This window comes from Lepisosteus platostomus, chromosome 2, assembly GCF_059453375.1.
Source record: "Lepisosteus platostomus isolate fLepPlt1 chromosome 2, fLepPlt1.hap1, whole genome shotgun sequence".
In the NCBI taxonomy this organism is placed as follows: Eukaryota; Metazoa; Chordata; class Actinopteri; order Semionotiformes; family Lepisosteidae; genus Lepisosteus; species Lepisosteus platostomus.
The window spans coordinates 5,958,016-5,982,057 of NC_142612.1; the positions used below are offsets into that span (position 1 = coordinate 5,958,016).

Sequence of the window (24,042 nt, forward strand, 5' to 3'; positions counted from 1 at the left end):
TGAAAAATTATGATACTTTTCTGAGAGAATAAAGTACTAATTCTTTTTCCTTTTTGTAATATAGGGTAATAGGGAATATTTTGCTGTTTTGTGAAAAGAATTACATCATGATGTATTTCACTAAAAATGTTACTTTCGTTTCGGATTATATTAAGATTTCTGGGATACACCGTACTTCGATGTCATTGTCAGATAGAAAAAAAACCCCGTTGAAAGTCATATCTCTTATATGCTTAAAGTAAAGCATTCCTTGTTGCATTTTAGAATAAGCACAAAAACTGTGACTCCTTCCATTTTGTTGGGTGACTGATTATAAAGAGCAGGAACATATTGTGATCAGCACTATAGTCTCATCTGGATGTGTCTGGCTTAGACGTGTACAATTAAAATGGTGTGGATCATCTGGAGCAAAAACAAAATGCTCTGTAACCCTTTGCTCACTTGGGCGTTTGCTAGATGCAAACATTCATGAAATTATTACTTCTATTTGTTGTATCTGAAAGTTTTGAAAGGGAAGTGTATGAGATCACTGTGATATTTGTATAGGGACCTATGTAAAAACTCTTTAGTTTTTTTACAATATTAAGCTAAGAATTTGCTAAGACCCTAAGAATCATCTCAGTATTCTGCTTGGTCCTTTGTTGGTGTTTTTTTTTACAGAAACATCTGCGGTCTCCCTCACCACACCATTTATAAGAAATCATTAAATTAAGCCATTTCGCAAGTGTTGAGACAACTGCTCCTGATGAAAAAGTAAAAAGGTTCTGTCTTAAAAAGTGTCCTTGCTGTGTTGCTCAGACTACGGCACAAACACTTTTTCCACAGTAATGTTTTTAATTGCCACCAAATTAAAATAGTTTATTTCAGTTTCCCCTTTAAAAGGTCATGCATTAGCTGAGAGGTTGTGGCATGGGTCTCAAGTCATCTTACTGTACATGACATAATCTATCGGTTTACATAGATAAAGCAAAAATAATAAATCAAATGTCCTGATCATCTGAGATTCCCTTACATATTAGAATGAGATATTTTATACTTTAACCATAGTTCGCCTTATCTGTACTGTACCATTGGCAGTTGGCATTTTATGCCCCAATTAAGTTAAAACACCTGCCTGTTCATCATAGGTTTACTGTAACACTGTAGTCTATGGCAGGATTCTTCTGAGATGAGGAGAAAAGCCCCTATCAACTAATAATTTTGTAATTCTTAACCACTGGATCAGTCATATTTGTACTATGGGTCTTAGTGTAACATCAATGTGTGTTTTTATTTTTGATATTCTGATAATGTTCATGTCATCTGAAAAAACTGTAACTGGGATTTTACATGTTTCCGAAATGTAAGGATTCTCATTCCTTACAGCGGGGATATCCTGCCTGGCCCACAGAGATCTCTCTATCTGCAGGATGCCTTTCCGGTTGAACTGGGCTACTGAGCTCAAAACTTAATTTGGGCATTCAGTTTATTGTACATAATTCCTGTCAAGTGACAAGAATGACTCATGTCCAATTCACTTTGGCCTCTATTCATATGTGAAATAGATAATTACAGCTTCTCTTGGAGACTACAGGATCAGTGCTTAAAATCCCCTACTAAACATAATACACTGTAGCACATCAATAATAACCTTTAAACAGCTGAACCTAAAGAGAAAAATGTCTGCACAGGAGATATCAGCCTTTCCTTAAGACTGTGAGGGAAGCCCTATTGTTTTATTTGGTATCGAACAGGGATATTGGCAAACGAACAAGTTTTGACCTTGCTTTCTCGTGACCTGCACAATCTTTCGTTAGCCATCTCCCTTGGAAGATTCGGTTTGAAATCTTCCCCGAGTGGAATCACATTTTTATCCGCTCCACAGCTATCTCCTGTTAAGAGAGATCAAGTGTCTTGGCCGATGTGTTGTTTATTTGCTGCTTTTAAAATACCTTGCATAAAACAGGGACAGTGTTCCAAACCGTCTTGTACTGGTAGGACTCACTGTTCAAATCACTGGCCCGAATCTGCTGTAGCTACAGTACACACTGATCATAAACAGACAAATAACTGTGTGCAGTGTAATTATTATTATTTTTACAGCTGTAATAAGTTGATATGAGCAAGGATTTCAACAGTATTCACTCACAATTCAAGCCTTACTTTGGTAGACAAATTCAATGTGCCTTCATGGGTCTCCACACTGCTTTTCAGCTCGCTAACACTGGGTCTTATTGAATGTCGTTGGCTAGATGTATCATTTTGCAAAGTTAAAACAAACCGGGATATTCTGGTTAATTTATCAATAAAAAACAATTAACATTTATCAAACCTTCTTCTATCACAGTATATAAGTACCTCATATGTCTGTTAAACTTTCTTATTATCGTAGTTAAAATAATCAATTCATATCTGGAAGTCAAAATGAGATGAAAGTGGCATTAGGCATAAAAGTAATATATGACAGTGATAGCAATATCAGTTAATTAGTTAAGCAATTCAAACAATTTGGATCAATCAAAGAGTAACCATTACTTAAACAACAAAATAAAAACTGAAACATATTTTTTAATTAATACAGAAATCAATATGAAACAATATCTTCAAACCCAGTGACTGAATCTCAGCGCCGTGCAGTAGAAGTTGGTTTATTGGGAGCGAATCTCTAAATATCAATTTTGTAGAGAACTGGATGCAAATCCGATAGTGCTGGAATACTACTGGCGAGTGATTTCACCTCTTCATGCCCTGTGGCAGACACAGTGAGCACTTCTAACTGATAGAGTCAGACTCTGGAGGTTGTGTGCGCTGTGAGCTCCATTCCTATCGAGCACATTAAAGAGGGTCTCACTGCCAGATTCATCCACATATCTGTGTGGAGAAGGGGGATGGTTCAGCATCGCACCACTGCACTGGAAAACACCTCTGCAGAAGACTTGCAGTGAAGCACAATATAGACCGTCGCTTGGCTGCAGCAGTGATGAAGCAGAGATACTGTACAGTAAACGTCCGCGTGGCTGTGACTGGCACAAGGAATGAGCAATTGCCTGTTCGACTTTACATTTCTGAGTAGTAGAGCAGAGCACAAAGGGCTCATTTTGAATCAGCCTGTGGCCTTGTCGACCCTCCTGCTTGTTCAGAGCTGCTAGCGTGCACGAGGCAGCACTTCTCAGCATGTTGACAACAGGAAGGAAAACACCAGCTGGACCAGTCGGGAGATGTGTTTGAATAGTGTGCTCCCACATCCATTTCAGTGTTGACCACTGGCTCCCACTACTGGTGACCCACAATCCTGCTGGTTTTTGTTCCTCAGTTACACAATCAAACCCTTCGCTGATTTAATAAGATGAATCTGAACTGTTTTAAACAGTGCTCTTAAACACCATGGAGCTGTAACTGTTGTATTTTGTAAGTGAAATAAGAAATTAAATCCCAAACTTGTGACTAGAAACCAAAATGCAAATATTCCAATGAGGCAATTGCTTCGATCCAGTGAGGCTGCAGTGATCTGATGGAGGTGGGCTGGAGTGAAAACTGGCAGGTGTGTGGGGCACCAGGACCAGGACTGGGAACCACTCCTGTAGACCAATAACTGGGCGGTAGCTTCATTTAATTAAGGTCCACATTAACAGACAGCCGTTTTGTCAGTCTTTTATGCAGCACGGCACTTTTGGAAGGAGTGCTGACATTCTGGAATGCTCATGAAGGTGCAGTGGTGTGTGAATGGACACATTAACATATAAAAAGATGAAATGGTCAGTCTGCTTGAATTTTTATAGGCGTCTTTGATCAGAAAGAAATGTCTAGGGTTGATGGCGGCCGACGGGCAGATTGATTTAATCCTTTCTGCTGTGGGTTCTTAGAGCTTCTGTTCCTGGAAAAGAGGATCAAAGCTGATCCAAACAGAAAGTGGTCCACATCAGGCTCTACACCTGGCTGCTGAGGTCTGGAGAGAGGTTCTTACTGGGCCTTGAAATCCTATCGGTCATGCTGCTTGTCGGGGAAACTCCAAAAAATACAACCAAAAAAAAGGAAGAAACAGATGTCATGGAAATGGAACTTGAATTTCTACTTTCATTATTATATACCTAAAAGTGTTTTTTTGTTTCTCACAAAAACAGGATTTTTCAGAAAAAAATATTACCAAACAGGTTGAGATGTTGGTATTACAGCATTGCATCCAGTAGTAATTAATAATGTTCTGGAAATCCATGAAATTGTCATGAGCACGTTTAATTAAATCATTGTCACAAATAACTTTTTTTTTCTACAAAAAAGATAATGTTATGTGTAATGTCTAGAAAATAAAACTCAGGTCTGGTAGATTAAAAAAACAGATTTATACATTGAAAAAAGCAGCAGCCTAGTCCAGATGGATTCCTATGCCAATTAATTTACTTAAAGGTTTTTATTTCTTTCATTTCTTTATTTCCTTCTAAACTATGAGCTTCTAGATCAGTAAAAATGAAATAAATTGATGTGTGTTGGGAGGGGGGGGGGGAGGAGTAAAGGACAGGAAAACAGAAATTAGGAGACAGTTAACGAGAAACATAGGCAGACATGAAAAACCACAGTACAAACCATAGGAAAGCCCTGTAAATAAAAGTAAAAACTTCACACAGCAATAATGCTATAGTTCAAATGGAAATATACTGCACAAATTCATATTGCTCATAAAGGGCAATCAGATATATGTAGCAGTTCATTGTGTAAAACTGAGACTTAAGAACTCATACAAAGACAAAATCTTGATGACGTATTCTGTATACTGATAAACAGGCATGAAAATTATCTGGATATTAGACAGCAACTAATGAATTGCAGAGAAGATCTCACCTCTGCATACGTTCTTTTCCACTAAACTAGACAAACACACATGCAGTCATTTTTCAGGATTCACTTTGGGGAACTTTGTTTTATAGGTTTTGGTTAATTTTCTTGCTAACAAGAGCAATTTGACCTTTTTGTGAATCTCAGATGTCTGGATTGGACTAAACTGTTTGCTTAGAAGGTCAGCGTATATATTAATAAATGAAACAAGCTGTCACTGAATGTGACCTCTCTTTGCGATGGCTTTATGAGAAGCATCTGCATTCAAAAACACATTAAAAATAAAATGTGTAGGACACCTGAGATAAATTTGTGTCACACCTGCAAAGCTCTATATAAGTGTTTACGTCATTTCTTGTGAAGCAAACATGAGGAGCATCAGCCTGTGTACAGGTGTTTTTAAGAGTAACAGAAATACTGTTAGAAAATTGTTTATGAAGATTTTCTTTATCAGGGGTCTGTTGAAACTCCCTTGAAGAGCCTAGTGGCTTCTGATTTATGTTCTACTTGAGCTCTCCCTTACATAGTTGGTCTAATTATTTACTTTACTGTGTTAATTAAATGTCATAAATGTAGTAACTTATTTTAGCTTGTTTTGCTGTTGATTACAACTATTACTATTTTTTTCACTCTGAAAAGTGCTTTGAAAAGCCATATTTAAAGGTACTGTATTCTTATTATTATTTAATTGCCAGCATCACAGCATCTAACACATTGCATATTATAATAAAGCAAAAACCACCTCTGAATTCAATGTATTATTATGAGATTCTCAGTTTTGGTCTTGTACCACCTCATTCCAGTAATCGTCTTCTGATCAGTCTCAAAATGTGATGTATTTTTAAACAAGTTTTCGCAACAAGAAATTCAAAAACAAAGCTCAGCTCTTTCCACTTTAGTACTGGTCAAATGTATGTTAGATCGGGCCCGCAAAAATAGGGAAAATGTTGTGCACTTTATTAAAATCCTAAAGAAAATCACATTTTGGCTGAACCCATTCAGCTCTACAATGGGTCTATACAAAACTGTAGCAACAGCGAATGATTGGCCTGGGCTGCTGTGTCTACAGGTTTTGACTGCAGCTTAACCTTAATGAGCATTATCAGTTTATAACTAGCTTATGTGATTCACTATAACAGCTTCTGCAAGCTGTTCAGGTTTCATTGCTTTTTATTGACATACTGTACCAGCCTACCACACCAGGAATGGGCATCCTGCATACAGTACGTCCCTTCTCTAAGGTATCATTTTCTGTTGTTACCAGTGAAGGGGGGAGGGGATATCCCCAAGCTCACTGTTCATGGGGGCTCACCTATTTTCTACCAAACCACAACTGAAGCACTAGGGGGCAAAGAGGTCAGAGATACGTTACAAAAGAACATAAACCCAAAGGCACTTTAAAGGGCTAAAACACAGATTTTTTGCAAGTGGGTGGCTCTGTGGCTCAGGATTTGCGCCTGTGGCTTGAAGGTTGCTGGTTCATAACCCACAGCTGGCAGAGGAATCCTACTCTGTTGGGCCCCTGAGCGAGGCCCTTCACCCCAACTGCTCCAGGGGCGCCGTATAAATGGCTGACCCTGCGCTCTGACCCCCAGCTTCTCTCTCTGTCTGTGTGTCTCATGGAGAGCAATTGGGGTACGTGAAAAGACAAATTCCTAATACAAGAAATTGTATATGGCCACTAAAGTGATCTTATCTTATGTGTCTTTCACATCCCCCTTCCTTCCCCAACACCACTGACAAACGCCAGACTGAGACATCTGAGAGCGGACTCACAACGGCTTTCCTCAGCCCGATTAACACCTTGTTTTTTTAATCATTTCTACCAAGTGAGACTGTCTGGCTCCTGTGTTGCTTAGTGTGTCAAAAAAAGAAAACGAGCGCTCTGAAAACTAGTCAGGGAGGGAGAGAAAGATGAAATTAACCTATTTTCAATCTTCAGGGGAGCCAGGTGGGTTTCACAAGGTCTTCTTGCAGTGTAAGCAAAGCAGCGCTTCACAAGGAGAGGGGGTGGGGGGTTGGAGAACGACGCTGCTGGCTAGGTGAGGGAATCCTTAAAGCTTCATTGAGTCATTTTAACTTCTGTGTGTTAGGTGGGATGGGGTAGGGCTTTTTACTCCTGTGAGGGCTGTATACCACTGTGACACAAGACTCAAGCAGAAGGACTGCAGCAGAGGCAGGGGAGGAAGTCTAAACAAACAGCTTTGTAGTTGAAAGAGCGCGGTGTGTTGGGCGGTGGTATTATGATTGCTAAACGCAAACTCTTTAGCTCCTGAGCTCACGGTAAGCAAACATAGCCCCCCCAACTCCCCCTCCCCCCACCCCCTTTCATTTTTGTTCTCTCTCAGACAGTTAGATGCAGGGAGATAAGAGCTCAGGGAAAAGTCAACTGCAGAGGAAAACCGCTGAAGTAGAGTTTTGCTCAAACTGACAAGAGATGTAGACCGCTAAAGAGAGGCTTTGAAACAGGCAGCGAAACCGCACTCGGCACACAGAAGCGGGCCGTCTCTGAGCGCGCGTGAATGTACCAGTCTGTAGCGGCAAACAGCTCGGAACAGCTGGGGGACTCTCCTCTCCTTTCAGCAAACCCGGCTCTGCGCATAGTACAGTACGACAGCTTTTAGCTGCTGCCTTCTCCCCAGGCTGCTTGTCTCATTTTTATGGAGATCATAAAAGTTGCAAAAACAGAAAACACACGAACTGAGCAGAGAGTTTTATTGAGATGCTGCATAGCTGTAGCTGGAAGGTGGGGATCTCGGTGAGTTTATTACTCAGCAGCAATAACCCAGCTCAAGTCCTGCGGTTTGTAGAGTCTTGCTGTAGCCTCAATGGCACCAGGTGCAGTGAGGGTACCACATACAAGACATTGTGCACACCTTCAGGGAGACCAAGATTAGTTGTCAATGAGCGATAAAGAATAAAGCAAGGAAAACTGTTGTACAATTTATTAAAATCTTGAATTATCTGAAAAGGGCTGAAGTCACAGAGGATCAAAGACAATACACCGTTGAGTTTTTCTTACTAGTTTTTGTTTTTAACAATTTTCTTCACTCCATTTCAGTTTGTCAGAGTACTCAGTGATGATTATTTATCATGACACAAAATACCACTATAAACGGCGTTTGCTTCATCCTGGGTTTCCTGGTTCATAATGAATTTCTGACAAGCCTCATGGATAATTTATCCATTCTCCACTCTTCTTCACTTATACTATGTACTCTGCAGGCAGGCAGACGTACTTGCCTGCCACTCTCTCCTGTGTGGTGATATAGTTCGTGGTTTTTGTTTTGTGGTTGTGAGTTTGAAAAACAGACTGGGAACCTGTTCAGTTTCCTGTTTTGTGCTTGCACTGTAAAAGGAAGCCTGTCATACATACGTACAGTATGGTATCTCAAAGGAGGATATGCAGCATCTCATGTGTGCTCCGACTTTTTTCTTTCACGCTGTTCTTTTAGAACAACGAACACTGTTGCATATTCCACCTTCGATACTTTCCATCACGACAGCACAACACCCTGAAGTGCCAGGAGGAAATCCCATGGGAATTGAACTGAGCACATAAAAAAGAGAATTTGTTTGACAGGAATCCAAGAGTAGTTCCACACCTGCTGCTTTAACTTGGGGCCACAGCGCTTGTGAGCGGAGGTTGTGTGGAATAGTTCATCTCTAAGAAAGTTTTAATGGTGGGAGATCATTTTCCTTGGACCTTTCAGGAAAGAGTTTCACGAAATTCCAGTATCAGCTGAAAGCTCAATGTCGTGCTTCTGACATTTTTCTGGACATTCTTACGTTTTTATCCTAAATTTACATCTAAATGTTTTATCCTGTACCCACTGGACTGTTTGTGGAAATGAACCATTGGCAATAGTAAAAAAAAAAATACTTGCACTGCTCTTTTGAGTTTGGTTAAAGATCTGAGGTTGAATTTCCCCTCTTTGGAAAAATGCACATTTTCAGATGCATGTGAGCAGAAACATAAAGCCCTTTTCTTTCATTGGATTTTTTGAAGTGGGTTTTTGAGTTCCAGACTAGAAACAGCAGTTCTTAATTCACTGGTCTTGCTGCTATATCTTTTGTAAGAGCACGGGGAGAGTCTGAGGACTGAGTGTGCTTTCCCTGAAATGCGAGTTACCAGACACACCTGGGGTATTTCACACAGACCCCACAATGCAGAACAGGTGGCCCTGGGTGGGTGGGTGGAGGAGGGACCCTCTTATTGATAATTGGTCTTTACCAATCATGACCTCCTGATAATCCCCATCTATCAATTCTGTATAATAATTCCTTACACTTATAAAGTGCTTTTCTAGACACTCCACTCAAAGCTCTTTACAGGCAATGGGGATCCCCTCCACCCCCACCAGTGTGCAGCCCCATCTGGATGATGCAACAGCAGCCATAGTGCACCAGTGAGCACCCCCTACTGGTCCCACTAACACCTCTTCCAGCAGCAACCTCAGTGTTTCCCAGGAGGTCTCCCATCCAGGAACTAGCCAGGCTCACACCTGCTGAGCTTCAGTGGACTGCCAGTTGTGAGTTGCAGGGTGATATGCCTGCTGGCAATGGCTTCATCACTCTGTTCTCCTCCCCACTGATAGCTGCCGTCACATCATCCAGGTGGGGCTGCACATTGGCGGTGGTGGAGGGGAGTCCCCATTGCCTGTAGCTGAGTGGAGTGTCCAAAAAAGTGCTCTATAAGTGTAAGGAATTATAACTGTTTATAACAGTACAAGCAGAGGTGTGGTTAGTTTTGGAGAGACTTGCTATCTGAATAAACCCAGACCCGGCATTCCTCTGTCAGTAGTTTCCTGCAGTCTGGGGAATCCATGTCACAGCTATCTACTGACATGGCCAGGCCCGAGCCAGGAACCTCCAGACCACAGGGCTCAGCCTGAGTTTCTAATGAGCTCTTCTTCTGTGTGAGCCACCTGGGGGTCCCAGAATTTCATATCGGTTTTCCTTCAAATTCAGGCGGATGCATTTATCTGCCCCCGACGGTTAATTTAACTTATTGCACTCTGCTCCAGCACAGCAAACGTGCTCCAGAGTCACTTTTATACCACATTACTGAGGCAGCAGAGAATCCACAAGAGACCTACACTTCTTCCTTAACACATTTATGGTAAAAGAAACACTAACACCACCAGGGAAATTCTAAATCCAGACCAGAGACGCTGATATACAGCCCTTTGTAAGAAGACTTTAGTACCCTACCTTACGGATGCTGGGCAAAATTATTTGCCTGGAGCTAACACTATCTGTATCTTTAATGTAGTTGCCTATGAACTCTTTAAGGACCACAGTATTTTATACACAGTCCTACGGGGGCTATGTTCATTCCTGTGAAGTGGTTTTCTCCTGTGGATGTTTGTAGGATGTGTATCAGATCTGGATGCCCATACGAAAACAGTCCAAGGGAAGCATCCTACTAAAAACCTTAATTGGTTAAGAGGTTGTGGGGACTAAAGGGTTACATATCACAGCACAACTCACATTTGGCAGGTCTAATGTGAAACGCTAGCGTTGTCAGTACTGGTGATATCTAAAACAGCAGATCAGCAGCGAAGATAAGATAACCTTAGCTGATTAGGAGCTGTGGATGTTAACAACACTGCAGCCAGGTGAGGTTGGTGCAAATGAGTCTGAAGTTCCTTTGGCAACAGAGGTCTTTAATGTATCTGTTGGTAGCATGGCAGCACAGTAGTCAGCATTGCTACCCCACAGCACTGGGGCCCTGGGTTCGGTTTTGGACTTGTTGTGTCGTCTGCATTGAGTTTGCATTGAGTTTGCATGATCTCCCCGTGTTCACGTGGGTTTCCTCTGGCTGCTCCGGTTTCCTCCCACAGCCCAACCAGCTACTGGGAGGTTAATTGGTTTCTGAGAAAACTGGCCCTGGTGTGACTGTTTGCATGTCTGGGTTGTGTCTGCCCCGCAGTGGATAGCGTCCCGTCCAGGGTGCACGCAGCCTGATACCCGTAACCTGCTGGGATAGGCTCCAGCTCCCCCCCGCAACCCTGGACTGGATGAAACAGCTAGATTAACCCATCGATACTTCTGTCCCCAGCTAGTGGCAGTCAGCGGGCACTGGTGCAAGCAGCCAATGAGCTGCCAATCGGGAAAAAGAAAACAAAACACAGGCTAAGAAAGAGGAGCAGAATTCAGATGTAACATTACAAATCCTTTCTTAAGTCTCTGCTGAAGTCAATTAAAAAATCTCATCCTTGACAGTCATTGAGTGCCTCTGCTCATCATTGAAAGGGTACTACACACTCTGCGGAAGATGTGATGAATCATGAAGCAAGCAGAAGTTAAACATGGCAGTGTGGTGAACGGACTTGAGTGATGCATGTCAGCTCCAAGCCTCAGCTGTCACTGTCCTGTATTTCGCATCATTTGACATGAATAACTTCCATGACTTCTCCGGCAAATCTGACGGGATATTTGTAGCTTTTTTTGCAAAATGCTCATCATTTCAGCCCCTCCAGTCTCTGTAGAACACAGAGGAAGACGATGTGCTTAATCACAATCTGACACTTCTCAGAAGACACACCGAACCACAGCCCCACTGTCTCGTCGGTTAAAAGAACACATTGCACTGAGTCACCTGCTCTTCGCCATCTGTCTAGGCCTGGAGTGTGACCGATGTGGGCAGTGCTGCGAACTGTCAGTGATATCTTCCTGACATGCAGGAATTGCACAGTCAACAGAGCACGAGTTGTAACATACTACGCTAGCAGGCTACCGTGCACATCTGCATAAAATGCCCAAGCTGCCAACCAGCCTTATACTGACCACCTACTGTAAATGCAACTTTGGAATTATACACTGAATGCATTTTGAAGTGTACGACACGTACACAACCTGTTTTTTTACAAAATACACATTCACCTTGGCAAAATGACAACTTTCCACTGTCTGTAATAACAGTGCAGGTCAGTTAAAAAAGAAACAACAGGTTCAGATGATTATGCTGAGATGTGCTCCTTCTCACATAACGTAAGCACCTCCAAAAGTGGCTTAGATTAGATCAGAAAGCAATCTGGGACAGACTTCTTGAGGCCCTTTGTCTATGGCCTTGGTTCCTCACTGAAATTGCATTGTCTCCTGATTTCATTGTGCATTATTGTTGGGGCTCATTTTATAATCGAGGTGCTTAGAGTGTTTAAGACACTACAAAACATTCATCACTGAGGATGTTTTTCTTCTCTTCCTCTTTCACTTGTTTTTATAAATGTCTTTTGACACACCCTGTGTATGCTGTGGACCGTCCACTGACAAAAGAAACAAGCTTCCTGCACTGCTTCTTCGATCCTGCTGTTCATTCGTGGTTTTTGTAACTCTGGGGGGTCACCAGATTGAGCTCACTAGAGCCACAGCTCAGAAGGTTTTTAAGATCTCACCATCTTAAGGCTGGAGGAGAAAAGTTAAATCGATCCAAGTAATGTGTATTGGGACCAATGTATCTCCCTTTCCTATGCTTCTGAACATCTGGTAATGTAACAAAATCCAAAAAATGTGCTATACTGCAGCCTCAAGCACCACAATAGGGGATCTTCCATTTAATATAGAGATCCTCACTCTTTGTCCTGCTGAGTTGCAGGGTTCTCATTGGTAGAATTGGATTTTAGTCTTCTAAAAGTCTACTGACTTAATTAAGTCAATAAGTGAGTAATCATGACTAATTACCAAGACTCTCCTCCTGACGCGGCTGTAATTCCTCATTAAATGTTTCTTGCACGAATTAGTAATTAAATGCTCAATGGGCTTGCGGGGTCGAATGACAGCTTCATATTTGTAACCTTACTTGCGTCCTTGTGTTTATTATAATTCCACTTGAGAAGATGGAGATGTTCAAATGAGAAGGGCGACAACATGCTTTTGTCTGGCAGATTTCAAGATAAAATATTCACCAACAGCAAAAAATAAAAAACAACAATGTTGCAAAACAACTGGAGAACGGGTGAGACGTTGATGGTCTGATGTGTGTACAATTGCTACTTATCTTTTTCTATTTTGGGCTCAATTAAAAAGTAATCGGAGCATCTGGAGTGCAGAAATGTCGGCATCATCTGCCTGCTGTCGATGCAAAGAGACAGGTGGCCTGCCTTTGTCTGTTGCACGTTGTTACGCAATTGATTTTGAAAGAAGGGCTTCTGCACCCTAAGCAATTAAGCAACTAAACCAGATTTTGCAGATGTAAAAAGCCAAAAGGCTAAGCAAAAGCTCCCTCTTTTCTTGAATATATCATTTCAGTGCCAAAGGCACTGAAAATCTGAATTTTCCACAGTAGTATAGTACTCGTCAACTATAAAGGTAGATTTCAGCCCTTCGCCTTAAGTACTTGATGTATAATGCCAGCCCTGTGGCTTTGTGGATTGGATGTAGGAGATGCTGTTCAAGAGTTTTATATCTGGGGCTTGATTTGCTTTAAAACGGATGACAGAGGCTAAGCAACATAAGTAGAGGGGCTGAGTGATGTCTCACCCCGAAAAAAGAAGACTCTATATCTTGGAAACAAAAGCAGCACAAATGCTACATCCAAGAGCACAAACGGAGCACTTAACACACCAGATTGGTTCGGTTCTCCTGCGCCGTTCTAGAGGTGCTGGCTGATATCACACACCCCCCACCCCAAAAAATAAGGCACTAGATCTTGGAAAAGAAAGCAGCACGAGTGCTACTTTCAAAGGCCCAAACCGGCCCACACGCAGCACTAACGAATCTGGTGGGTTTCATCAGTTATGCTGTTTGTAGGGGGGGCCAACATCACAGAGCTGTAAGACAGGGCAGACCTACTAAACGTGCCATGGAGGGAGAATCAACTTTCTCAGAGCAATGTCCAGCGGGATAATATACAGCTTTTTATTAAATTGCATAAACTTGGTAAACTTTGTGCTAGATATTGTTTAGATTGTTTCCAAACGTATTTAAAAAAATTATTTGTAATGTTTTGTGACTCTGTAGTGGCTGACTTCGGACTAACAGACCCCAGGTTGTGCTACATTCTGGATGGAGTCCTGCTCATTTATGGAATCATCATTACAGCTCTCTACTTCAAAGACAAGGTGGGGTATTTTCATACACCTACAGCAGTGATGAGAAGGCACTGTGAACTCACTCTGCTAGACATTAGCTTTGTCAGAATATTAAATTAATTCGATTGATTAAACACATTTGCCAACTCCAGTCATGACTTGACTTGAGAAATGGTTCAATGTCGGGACTTACTTCACATACAGTATCTTAGATGGTTAAAAGATACAGAGATCTTAAGATATTTGATTCGATACTTTATTGGGTTTAAAGTAATGTTCTACACTGACAGCCTAAGAGACAGTTTAATAATTTAAAATGGCTGAATCTAAAGTAAGACATTGAAATGTGCTTCTTATGTACTGAACAGTGATCTGCAAATAAGTATTTTCAGACTCAGGTTGGATCGGAGTTCCCACTAGCTGACTCTGACTTCAGAGTAGCTACTGGTACAACAAAACTGGATGAATCTGGCCAATGATATTGAGCTTCCTACAAACTGAAGAGTGAACTGAAGGTTAAATCCACTGAAGATACTTGAAGATAGAGATTCTGAATGAAAACATCTTTAATTCTTCTCCTTTTGTTATTTAGTTTTCTAAGCCAAAGGAGGGACCGCAGATGGAACCTATATATTCAGTAAGTCATATTTCTTTGCACCTGTGAATTTAATGGTAATGGTAGTTGTGTGGTACAAGTAGCAGCAGAAGTAGAAATTGAGCAAGCTGCATATTTCCCTTGCTGTGGGTACAGTCCATTTTCTCCCTCTGTTCACATAACCACTGCGCAGTGATAAAATGCTCTATGTGAGCAATGTGATACACTTTGCCAGAACAATCTATGTTCTTTGCTTATTCAGGACCTGGACAAGAACAGGGATCAATATGACCAGCTGAGGAGAGGAAATGACATTGAGAACGCACCCAGACCGGTAAGTGCAGATCTCCTCCTCAGACCCACAACAAGAACATGTGTTACGAACTGTTGGACATAGACTAAGAACAAAAGAAAGATCACAAACACAATGGAGGCTATCTGTCCCATATAACTCTATTATCTCCCCCAAACCTTTTTGCATAGACATGCCTCATATTCTCAGTTTTAAATGCATTTCCCCACAGTTTTGACTTGTCTCTTCTACTTTTCATTACGCTTTCATACTCTGTTGACTCTTCAGAGGATTCTGGAAACCTACACAAGATCCCTGTGTAGGTTTCTCTGCAGAAGACTAGAGATCTTCAGTCTTTTTAGCCAGTCGGTGCAGACTCTTGCTTTAAACCCAGACAGGTATCTAATATCTCTTCTCTGGACTTATTCCAGGTTAGCAGTCACTTACGGTCATGTTGATGGTGATCAAAATGAACCCTCTGAACCCCTCTGTTTGTCTCTAGTCGAACACGCAGGTCTAGTACTATAACAGTCCTGAAATACCATACTGCAAACACCTGGCCAGTGTAAACGGTGTCAGACCCCATCATGTACCAGACAAGCTCTTGTTGCACTGGCCCAGTAAATGTTGCGTCACTGCTGAACTTTATTAGCAGAGTACATGGTGACACACTTTCTCCTGAGGCATCCACTAAAAACAGTCTAGAAAGCTGATGAGCAGTCTAGAAATCTGTGATGTCCCAACCCTTCCTCTCATCGCCCCCTACAGGGTGACTTCCATCAACCCCACAGCAGCTGAAAGCCCAGGAAGGAAACCTTAATTAAAACAAGCACCCTGAAACGGAAACTTAAAGCAAATTTGATTGTTTTAATAGTTATATATAAAAGGCCTGGGCAGAAATAATAATAATTATGATACAGTATACATTACCTCTCTATATATTAGTATATTAGTCCTCATAAATTAGATAGCAATATTATAAAGCTTTTGACAGGACAAGTACCTTGTGTTAAATAGTTCAGGTGGGTAGCCGCGTCAGCATGCATAGGCTGCAAAGGAACAAGTGTCTTTTCAGAACACCTGAAGAAGGTCCCACGGCCGAAACGTTGTGTTTTCTTTCTTCTCTTTTCAGCATGGAATAAACCTATTACTTGTTCCCTTGTGTTAGATGCCCAGTATATGGCTTGTCATTTGTAACAATTGAGTAGCTTCTCACTGATAAAACACTAATATTCAACACCGAAAAGGATTATGTTCCCCTAGTTATGGAGAACTAATTTGATGTTTACTGGCCTGAGGCCACTATTTGTTAATAATTGGATATCTAACATTAACACCCGTTTTTGCAACACCCACTAATTTTGCCAAAAAGAACGCACTGTTGGTTGGAAGGCGAGGAAAGAGTTTTGAGAAGTCTCGAAGACTTTTAAAATGTAAGAATTTTTCTTTACCTTCGTGGCTTTCCTGTACTAGTGGCGCTTTACTGCACAGATTCGACACGCTAAATTCAACCTGGCGAAATAACCACAGGAAAGCGTCCCTCGGCGCCACGCCTAGAGTTAACAGCATCTGCTTCTTCCGAGGGTGTTTGTGTAACCAGGTCAGTGGCTCGGCACGCTAGTGATCGCGCATCCCAGTTATCGTGTGTGGGCCAATAACATGTTTCTGTCCCTCGTGGATATACGGCGTGAACAAGGAACAGCGAACAGTGACAAAAACCTTCGAAGTCGCCTTTCGAATGGGTAGCATTAAGGCGTGGGCACGCCCGTGGGTGTGCGTGTGTCTTCCACTGCAGTTGGCCAGGTAACCCTTACCTGGGCCACCGATGTGCGAGCAGGTCATGTGCGTAACCGAGCTCTGCTTAGAGCAGGGGGGCAGTCGCTCAGACAGAACAGAAGTGGAAAATGTGTAGAGATGTGATAAGACGCCGAGCTGAGGAACCAGCCCGAGATGAGGGGTCCCACCCCCTCCTAACCACGCGGCACAGGAAGCGGCACGGGGTGCTCTTCAGCGAGGACTCGGCTTATCTTTGATTTTTAGTTGCGCTGCTCAATTTAGTCTCTTCTTGTTGTAAATTACTACACCGACAGAAGTGCGCGCTACGTAGCCGGAGAGGACACACCCCTCGGAGCTGAACTATTTTACAGCAGAAAGGAAATTATTACTGCACAGATATGTTTTAAATGCACGCATCCCAGCAAAAACGCGCACTTTTCAGATCCCGCGCAGACGAGGGTCTCGACTCTAATTTAATTTTCAAACGCGCTTTTCCAAAACGCCTCAAAAGGATCGCTTAAAATAAACCGAAATAATTTTTTAAGCTTCACCTTCAAAAACACAAATGGAGCCTAGCAAAGGAATATATCATCATAAATATTTGAACAGTCAGACCATTTTGTTTATGTTTCAGTGTTGACCATCTTTATTGTGCAGCACTTTAAAATCCCTACCATATTTGTGAGGCTTTCATTTGATGAATTTGTGTGTCCTTCAAGTATTTGTAATGAAGTACAAATTAAGATACTCCAAGCAAAATCACCCCCAAGTGCAGTGACGTGTTCATACCGTGAGGAAATGCAAACCGAGTTTGGAGTAGACATTAACGTGAAATGACATTTAAATAATTTTTACACTTCCTAAGTCAGACGCGCGGCTGGCCCGAGAGGCACAAAAAAATAGCAAAATTGTGCTCTCTCATTCTCTGCAGCACAGAGTATACTGAAAGAGAAAAAAAACACATTGGAGAAGTTTATTAATAACAGCAGCTCACTGCAGTGTAGCTTCTGAAGAAGGATACAGGATCTCACACCTCAGTATTACACACACCTCAACTAATTCAATGTCTAAATAAAAACGAGAGAGGCCCCCGACTGGGGCTTGTGCAATATTGAAGAAAAAAAGAAGCGTGAGTGTGAAAACTATTATTTCTGACCACTAGGAGAACTCTGGCAGGTCACTGCAGTTACAATCACTAACTCAGTCCATTTTCTCCCCTTTAGAATCGGAGGAACGCGGATGACCTCTACACGGTGAGTGTCGTTTCTTACAGGGGGTGCTGCCTTTTCCCAGACTGACATAAGAAGTCTAGGCTCACGGTTATGTTATTATCTTAGCATCACATGGGCGCTTGTACCTAAATGACAGGGATCGCTGTGTCGCAACAGGTCGTGCGCTCCAAGGGAACCTGGTTTCCCTGTAGCCTTGCCACAATTTACAAAGCCCACCCAGCCAAACAAACAAAAAAACAGACCTGCTGGCGTGGCTAGACAATGTTCCTGCTGGAAGGAGAGCTGGACGACGGAGGCCGGCCGTGCCCCGTTTCTGAGTTTGTGGGGAGGACTGGCCCATGGGGGAAAGCACTAGAAAACGTCTCGACTGGCACTAGGGGCTGGTGCCACCCACCTGTACGCTGTCGGGGATACGCAGGTGACGCGGCTTGAAGAGGAGGCGGCAGCCCTGTGGACGCCCACAGACCCGCGTGGGCACGGGCGACCCCAGCCACGCCATCTCCTTCATCTAGCTGGGCACGAGGGACTGAAACCCACGGGGGGGGGGTCGCCGAACAGCGGGCGGAGCATCACGCACTAGGAGCCGGTGTGAGGAGGGAGCAGTGAAGCGCGACGTGGGGCCTCATTTATACTGTAGATACAGTATCGTGCCGAAAGCCCAGTGGACGGCCAGCACACGTGGGTTTGGGAGTGCAGTGATGTCAGACCTTGACCCGATCCCTCCGGACTGCACGCTCGCCAAGGGCCACCCTACCGAGAGCCGGTGTTGAGTGAGATCAGCTGGAACAGTGCGGAGAGTGGGATGCTCGCGTTCTGTGGGTTGAACGGCCTACACAAGCTCCCTACCTTGAGCGCCCCCATTATACCGGAAGCCGGGCATGGTTACGCGACCAAAGACGTCGCTGAACCCGTGTGGCAAAGCAAAAGCCGACAGTGAACTTAACCCTCAGGAGCCAGTCCCATTCGGAAAGGGATCGGCAACTCCAGGGAAAACCAGCTACAAGATCAAAAATCGGATATAATTAACCCTATTATCCTACGTCAATGATCATTAAAACTATACTCTCTCTGTAGATCATAACATATTTGATGCGCAGACAGTATATGTCCATTGTGTATAAATTGGCACGGAAAATCTCTTTGCTCTGGGGAGGCTCATTAGTCATTGAGAAATTCACTTTAAACAGACTTGTCCTGATTCTTCTCCTGGTAATATTAAGTGCATTTTTTAATCTATTAATGTTACATATTTCAAGCTGGTGGGAGACCCCTTGTGTGTCAAATGCATATTGCAATGTCTCTCACGACCCTGTTCATTGAGAAGATCGCGTGTCGTTCACCTCTTAGTTTCACACTTTTGCTGTGCAGCTAAAACAACAGTGCTCTGTAGCAAACAGACGATATACTGTATTTTGCGAAGAGCACAATTACTCCATATTTTAGTCATTCTCGTATTATCAACTGTATTGCGGCATGTACCAGGAAAGACTCTCAGTGTATAACACGAAGCAGCCCAGATACAGAAGATGTCCGACTCCCGTAAATATTTAGTCCAGTAAGACCAGTAAAGGTTTAAAATGTAAATATTTCACCCTTTTCACCACAATCTGACACATTTCTATAGTGCCCTTAATTAGCCGACACATAAAACTCATTTAACTGCGAGATTAATTGCAAAAGACACATCACTCCTGCGATATGTTCTGTGGGACAGTGCTCCTGATAAAGACAGACATATCAACACGTAGACAGAGGAAAAGATTGATCGGTCTTTTTTCTTCTTCCCCTGCAGCCTCTGCAAAAGCCCACCACCGACTCCTATGACCAGATTGCAGTGAAACACAAGGGAGAGGTAAGAGGAACACTGTCCACTACACCATTCAGCAGCCTCTGGCCTTGAGGTCTGGGAGAGCATGACTGTGCCTTTAAGATCTGTTAGACGCGCTGGGCCGTATTTTCGTTACGGTTGTGAGCCATTTATACTGGAGCTGACCATGGGCTCACGAAATCGGACGCCGGCGTTCGAATGAAGAATAAGGGGGTTTCCTTTGCAGAAATGGTGCATGGTTTTACCTGAATCGGGAATGGTTCCCGTAAAAGCTGTGAAACACACCTGCGGAACCTCAAGCTCCAGGCGATGCCATGTTACCGTTCTTGAACAACACTGCGCTCCCCGCTTCTCGTTTTCTCTGGAGCAGAGACATGTGCGGATTTCTGATTTCTAAGACTCCATAAGTTGGTGGAACTGTTGAAGGCTTATTTCAAACTTCACAGGACCAGGGAAGTGGATAGGGACTGCGAGTCTACCTTTGCTATTGCTAAAGTGCAAGCTCGATATTTATGTGTTCAGATATTATGGAAAATATTAGCTCTCCCCTTTTACAATGCGAAGAGGCAGGTCCATCTAAACAGATGTAATTCTGGTTTGTCATTACACATTCATGAGCAGCCAGGGATGGGTGATCCTTAGTATCCAGGCTTTTAGCTTAATCCTCCTGAAGAGACCTAAAAATGGTCGAATGGCTGTCCATGACTTAATGTCAAAGCTAGTTCTATGCAAAGGACCTGTTAAAAGTTTTAAACTGCTGGCTCACGTACAGTAATAATACAGCAAAAGATCATATTATTCTCATTCACAGCAATTGCTCCCAAGACACCATAAACTCAGTCTTAAGCTGAGATGCAAGAGGAGACCTCAAAAATATGAAGTCAGCATCGCACATTTCGGTGGATTTTTCCTGTTATATTTCTGTCTGGCAAGTTAATTAAAACAGCTGCAGTTCAGCCCTTACAAAATCACTTCAGAAACTAATGCTGCTGGGTTATTTCGCCTGGTGAAGACTTCCTCAAGGACCAAAAACAAACTAACAAAACAAAAACTAAGAAACGTGTGAGATGATGAATTTAAAGAAAAAGGAAAAATCAAATGTCGAATGAACAAGGAACATTTATTTTCATTCGGAACTCCCAAAAACCACACAAACGTGACATTTTGTTTTTTTTCCACAGCGTCGCAGAAACAAAAACGAACAAGTTTACCAGGTGAGAGAATGAACCCTCTTCCGATTTCTCTTTTTTTATTATAGAACCAGTCAATAAACCATCTATACCTTCAAAATAGAGCAGGATCGGTAATTCAGTAAATAATAAATAAGCACCTCAACAAAGAAGTAGCCTTCCATTTTGACACCTATCCACAGACCAAAGAAGAGCGAAACTGAAATGCTTGGTGCTTATTTTTATTTTGTAATTGCATACATTACGTGCTGCTGACATCTTGTTAATGATGTATATTTAGGAGATTTCTTAGTGAAGGCATTTTTTTTTGTAAGCAAAATGCAGTGAAATCAGAAACATTTATATTGGTTTCACTTAATGTGAATAGAATATTTTTTTGCATCTAAAGAGAAAGATTCATGGCCAACACTGCAGAACACTGATTTCTGACCTATATGCACTGCAAACATGAACCAGATCAAAACTAGAAAAGATGTTTTATGCTCATAACCGTCGATACATGCACGTACAATTAAAAACCCAAAATGTTCTAGAGAAATTACTGTGTAAATGCAGTCTTGCTTTCTACTGTAAGCCAAACCACGTTTAATCCGAGTGATATCCAAGAGCCCCACCTAAAGGAAAAACGAAACATGCTCTTGACAGTAGGGATGCTTGAAAACCATTGAAAACAGTTTTTTCCCCCTTATCTTTCAGGGTCTGAGTGCGGCGACCAAAGACACTTACGACTCCCTGAACATGCAGCCCCTCCCGATCCCTCCTCGCTAATAAGGGGGAGCCGCGCGTGTTTCGTGACTTTCTTTTGGATGTTCAGATATTCAGACGCTTCAAGCCTTTCTGCGACATTCTCCAGGCCCCTGTAAAATAACACAGACATGTACAGTAGTAATGCTTAGATTCATACCCGTATCTGTCTGTAACAAGCACCCCAAAACATATAATACCTAAATTGTAGATAGAAACTTGAAATCCTATTATTTTTCAGACTTGCTAGTTCAGTTCTCCCCTCCCCCAGAGACAGAGATATTTTACAGCTGTGGTTTTAATCTCAAGGCCTTTTCCCCCCCGTTCCTATCCATGCACGTTTTATTTCCAAGAAGGCACCCTCAGACGAGATACCTTAAAACCGCTTATACATAAAGCTGTGTCCGTAAATACAAATGACAAGAAAATACTTCAGATCGAGAACCTAGCAACCGGGGAACTAAAGTTCTTGGGATTTTGTTTTTAAGGCTGTTGGATTTCAAATCTTGTGAAATTGGTTAATATTATAAACAAATTCTATATGGCCCGACACAACAGATATTAATCTGTAAAGGTGAAAATTAACTGAATAATAACACATCGATGGCTTTTAATATAATCTACCAAATCACACTTTTGTTTTAAATAAATGTGAGAAAAAAAGTATTTAAAAAGAAAGCACGCATTTCCCGGCTTCCTGAAGCAGGGGTGATTATTTTCACTCCTCCCTGGTGTTACGTGCCCAGACTGTGCTGGCACTCTGAACTCATTTCACATTTAAAAGAAATATCATAACCGGATGGAAATAAATAACATTTGAAAACATTTTTTGTTATGTTGGCATGCAAAACATTTAGTATCATTAGGCTTACAGTATTTTGCAAGAGGACTATTAGACTGTTATTGGGAATAGTTATGGCCCATATTATTAACTAGCTAGTTTGAAAATTTAAAGGGCTTTGATACCGCATAAAGGAAAAGGGTTAGTTTTGTTTCCTATACTTCTAAGGGTTTTTGATGCAACGGGGAAATTATAATATTTGTTTGCATCCCGTTTGGCGCCATCTTGAGGTGAACAGGGGCGAATCTGAATAATAAATACTCTGGTTTGTTCACTGTCAAAACGAGAGGAAGAAAAAATAGGTACTGCCCGTTCTGAGATCGGTTGTTGAGTACTGTGGCAGAGTGAAACGTTTCAGTGTACATATCCAAGATCCCCAAATTCTTAAAAAATGTAAATATTGTTCTGTAAGAGATTTGGGAGATTTTCCTTTTACCTTCTCCCCTACTTTCCTTTCTTACAAAAATGCAAAAACTCACGAGTGGTGAGCAAAACCATTGCTTCATTCTTATTTGCATATATATGCGGCCACTGTAATGTCTGGAAGCAAGAACAACATAAAATACCATACCCACATATATTTATATCTGTTTTAATCTACTCTAACAGCTACTGTGTGTGCTGTTGGAGGCATTGAATGACTTGACGACTTTCCTCCCCTGCAAAAAATGACCAGAAAGGGTCTGAATATATCTACATATCTAAACATCAGAAGAAATCACTGCACTGAGACTGAGTGGGAAGATGTCCTCACCACTGCCAAAAACGTTTGAGTTGTCAGCTTTTAAACTCCCCTTTCGGGAATCGGACATACTCCGGACTGCTGACAAGGTCCTGGTGTCACATCGCCACACTGCATAACCTGAAAAAAAAAATCAATTTTGTCCTCGGAGAGGGAGATGCAGTAGTGTTATTCATCACAGCTTGATCTGTCATTCGGAGACATACTGTACTTTGTACAAGGATTTTTAAAGTTACAATATCCAGATCGAAAATAACTAAACTTAGAATACCTGGGACTTAAATTATTTTGCACATTCTGGTTTTTGCTAGACAAAATCTGAAGCAAATGCTTAAAAGTGCTATGTGCTATGCTTTATGTGGGGTACTGCTCCTTTAGGTTTACTGTTAAAGCAAAGCAAGCAGAACGCATTCATTCAAGGTAGGATTTGTCAGCTTGAAGAGCTGCTACTCTGTGGTCCAAGGCTGAAAGCTCATATTTGAGCACAGGCACCAGCACAAAGAAAATTACTGGAGATGAAACTTAAGCATACAACCAGATCTGAAGACCAAAAAAAATCTAAAAGATTCCTTTCAATTTTCTTTAGAGGTTTTAAACATGTATTCCAGTGCATTGAGAACATCCTTTGCTTTCGATGTAACTTTTGTTCTTGTAATACTGTGGGATAATGCAGTACAATCTTGGTGCTTTGGTCTCAAACGGGTCAGGAGACATTTTTAGGAGACTCCCGAAATGTTTAAAGCCATCGGTTATATGTGAAGAGGGAAATCTATTATAAGGTGGTTAAAGAACAAATAACCACATTTCAGGTAGTAATGAGAAAATGGGACCACTGCAATGCTTCTACTTTTGTATTTGTAATTTATCATTAGACTTCCTATGTAAATACTTCATGTGATTTACTGGTAGCTAAAATAAAAGTCTTGATTCAGATTTTTGCTTCATATTAAATGTATTT

The 24,042-nt window shown here is 41.9% G+C and overlaps 1 protein-coding gene across 1 annotated transcript in view; it reads left to right on the forward strand.

Moving 5' to 3' along the window:
• Positions 1-24,017, forward strand: part of cd247 (CD247 molecule) — a 34,498-nt gene extending 10,481 nt beyond the window's left edge. Inside the window, exons 2-8 of the mRNA XM_088647802.1 lie at positions 13,774-13,874; positions 14,437-14,481; positions 14,702-14,773; positions 17,731-17,760; positions 19,532-19,591; positions 20,749-20,781; positions 21,454-24,017. Coding sequence (XP_088503928.1) covers positions 13,774-13,874; positions 14,437-14,481; positions 14,702-14,773; positions 17,731-17,760; positions 19,532-19,591; positions 20,749-20,781; positions 21,454-21,525 — 413 coding nt within the window. The 3' untranslated portion in view covers positions 21,526-24,017. The remainder of the gene's footprint in view (positions 1-13,773; positions 13,875-14,436; positions 14,482-14,701; positions 14,774-17,730; positions 17,761-19,531; positions 19,592-20,748; positions 20,782-21,453) is intronic.
• The last annotated feature ends 25 nt before the right edge of the window (positions 24,018-24,042 follow it).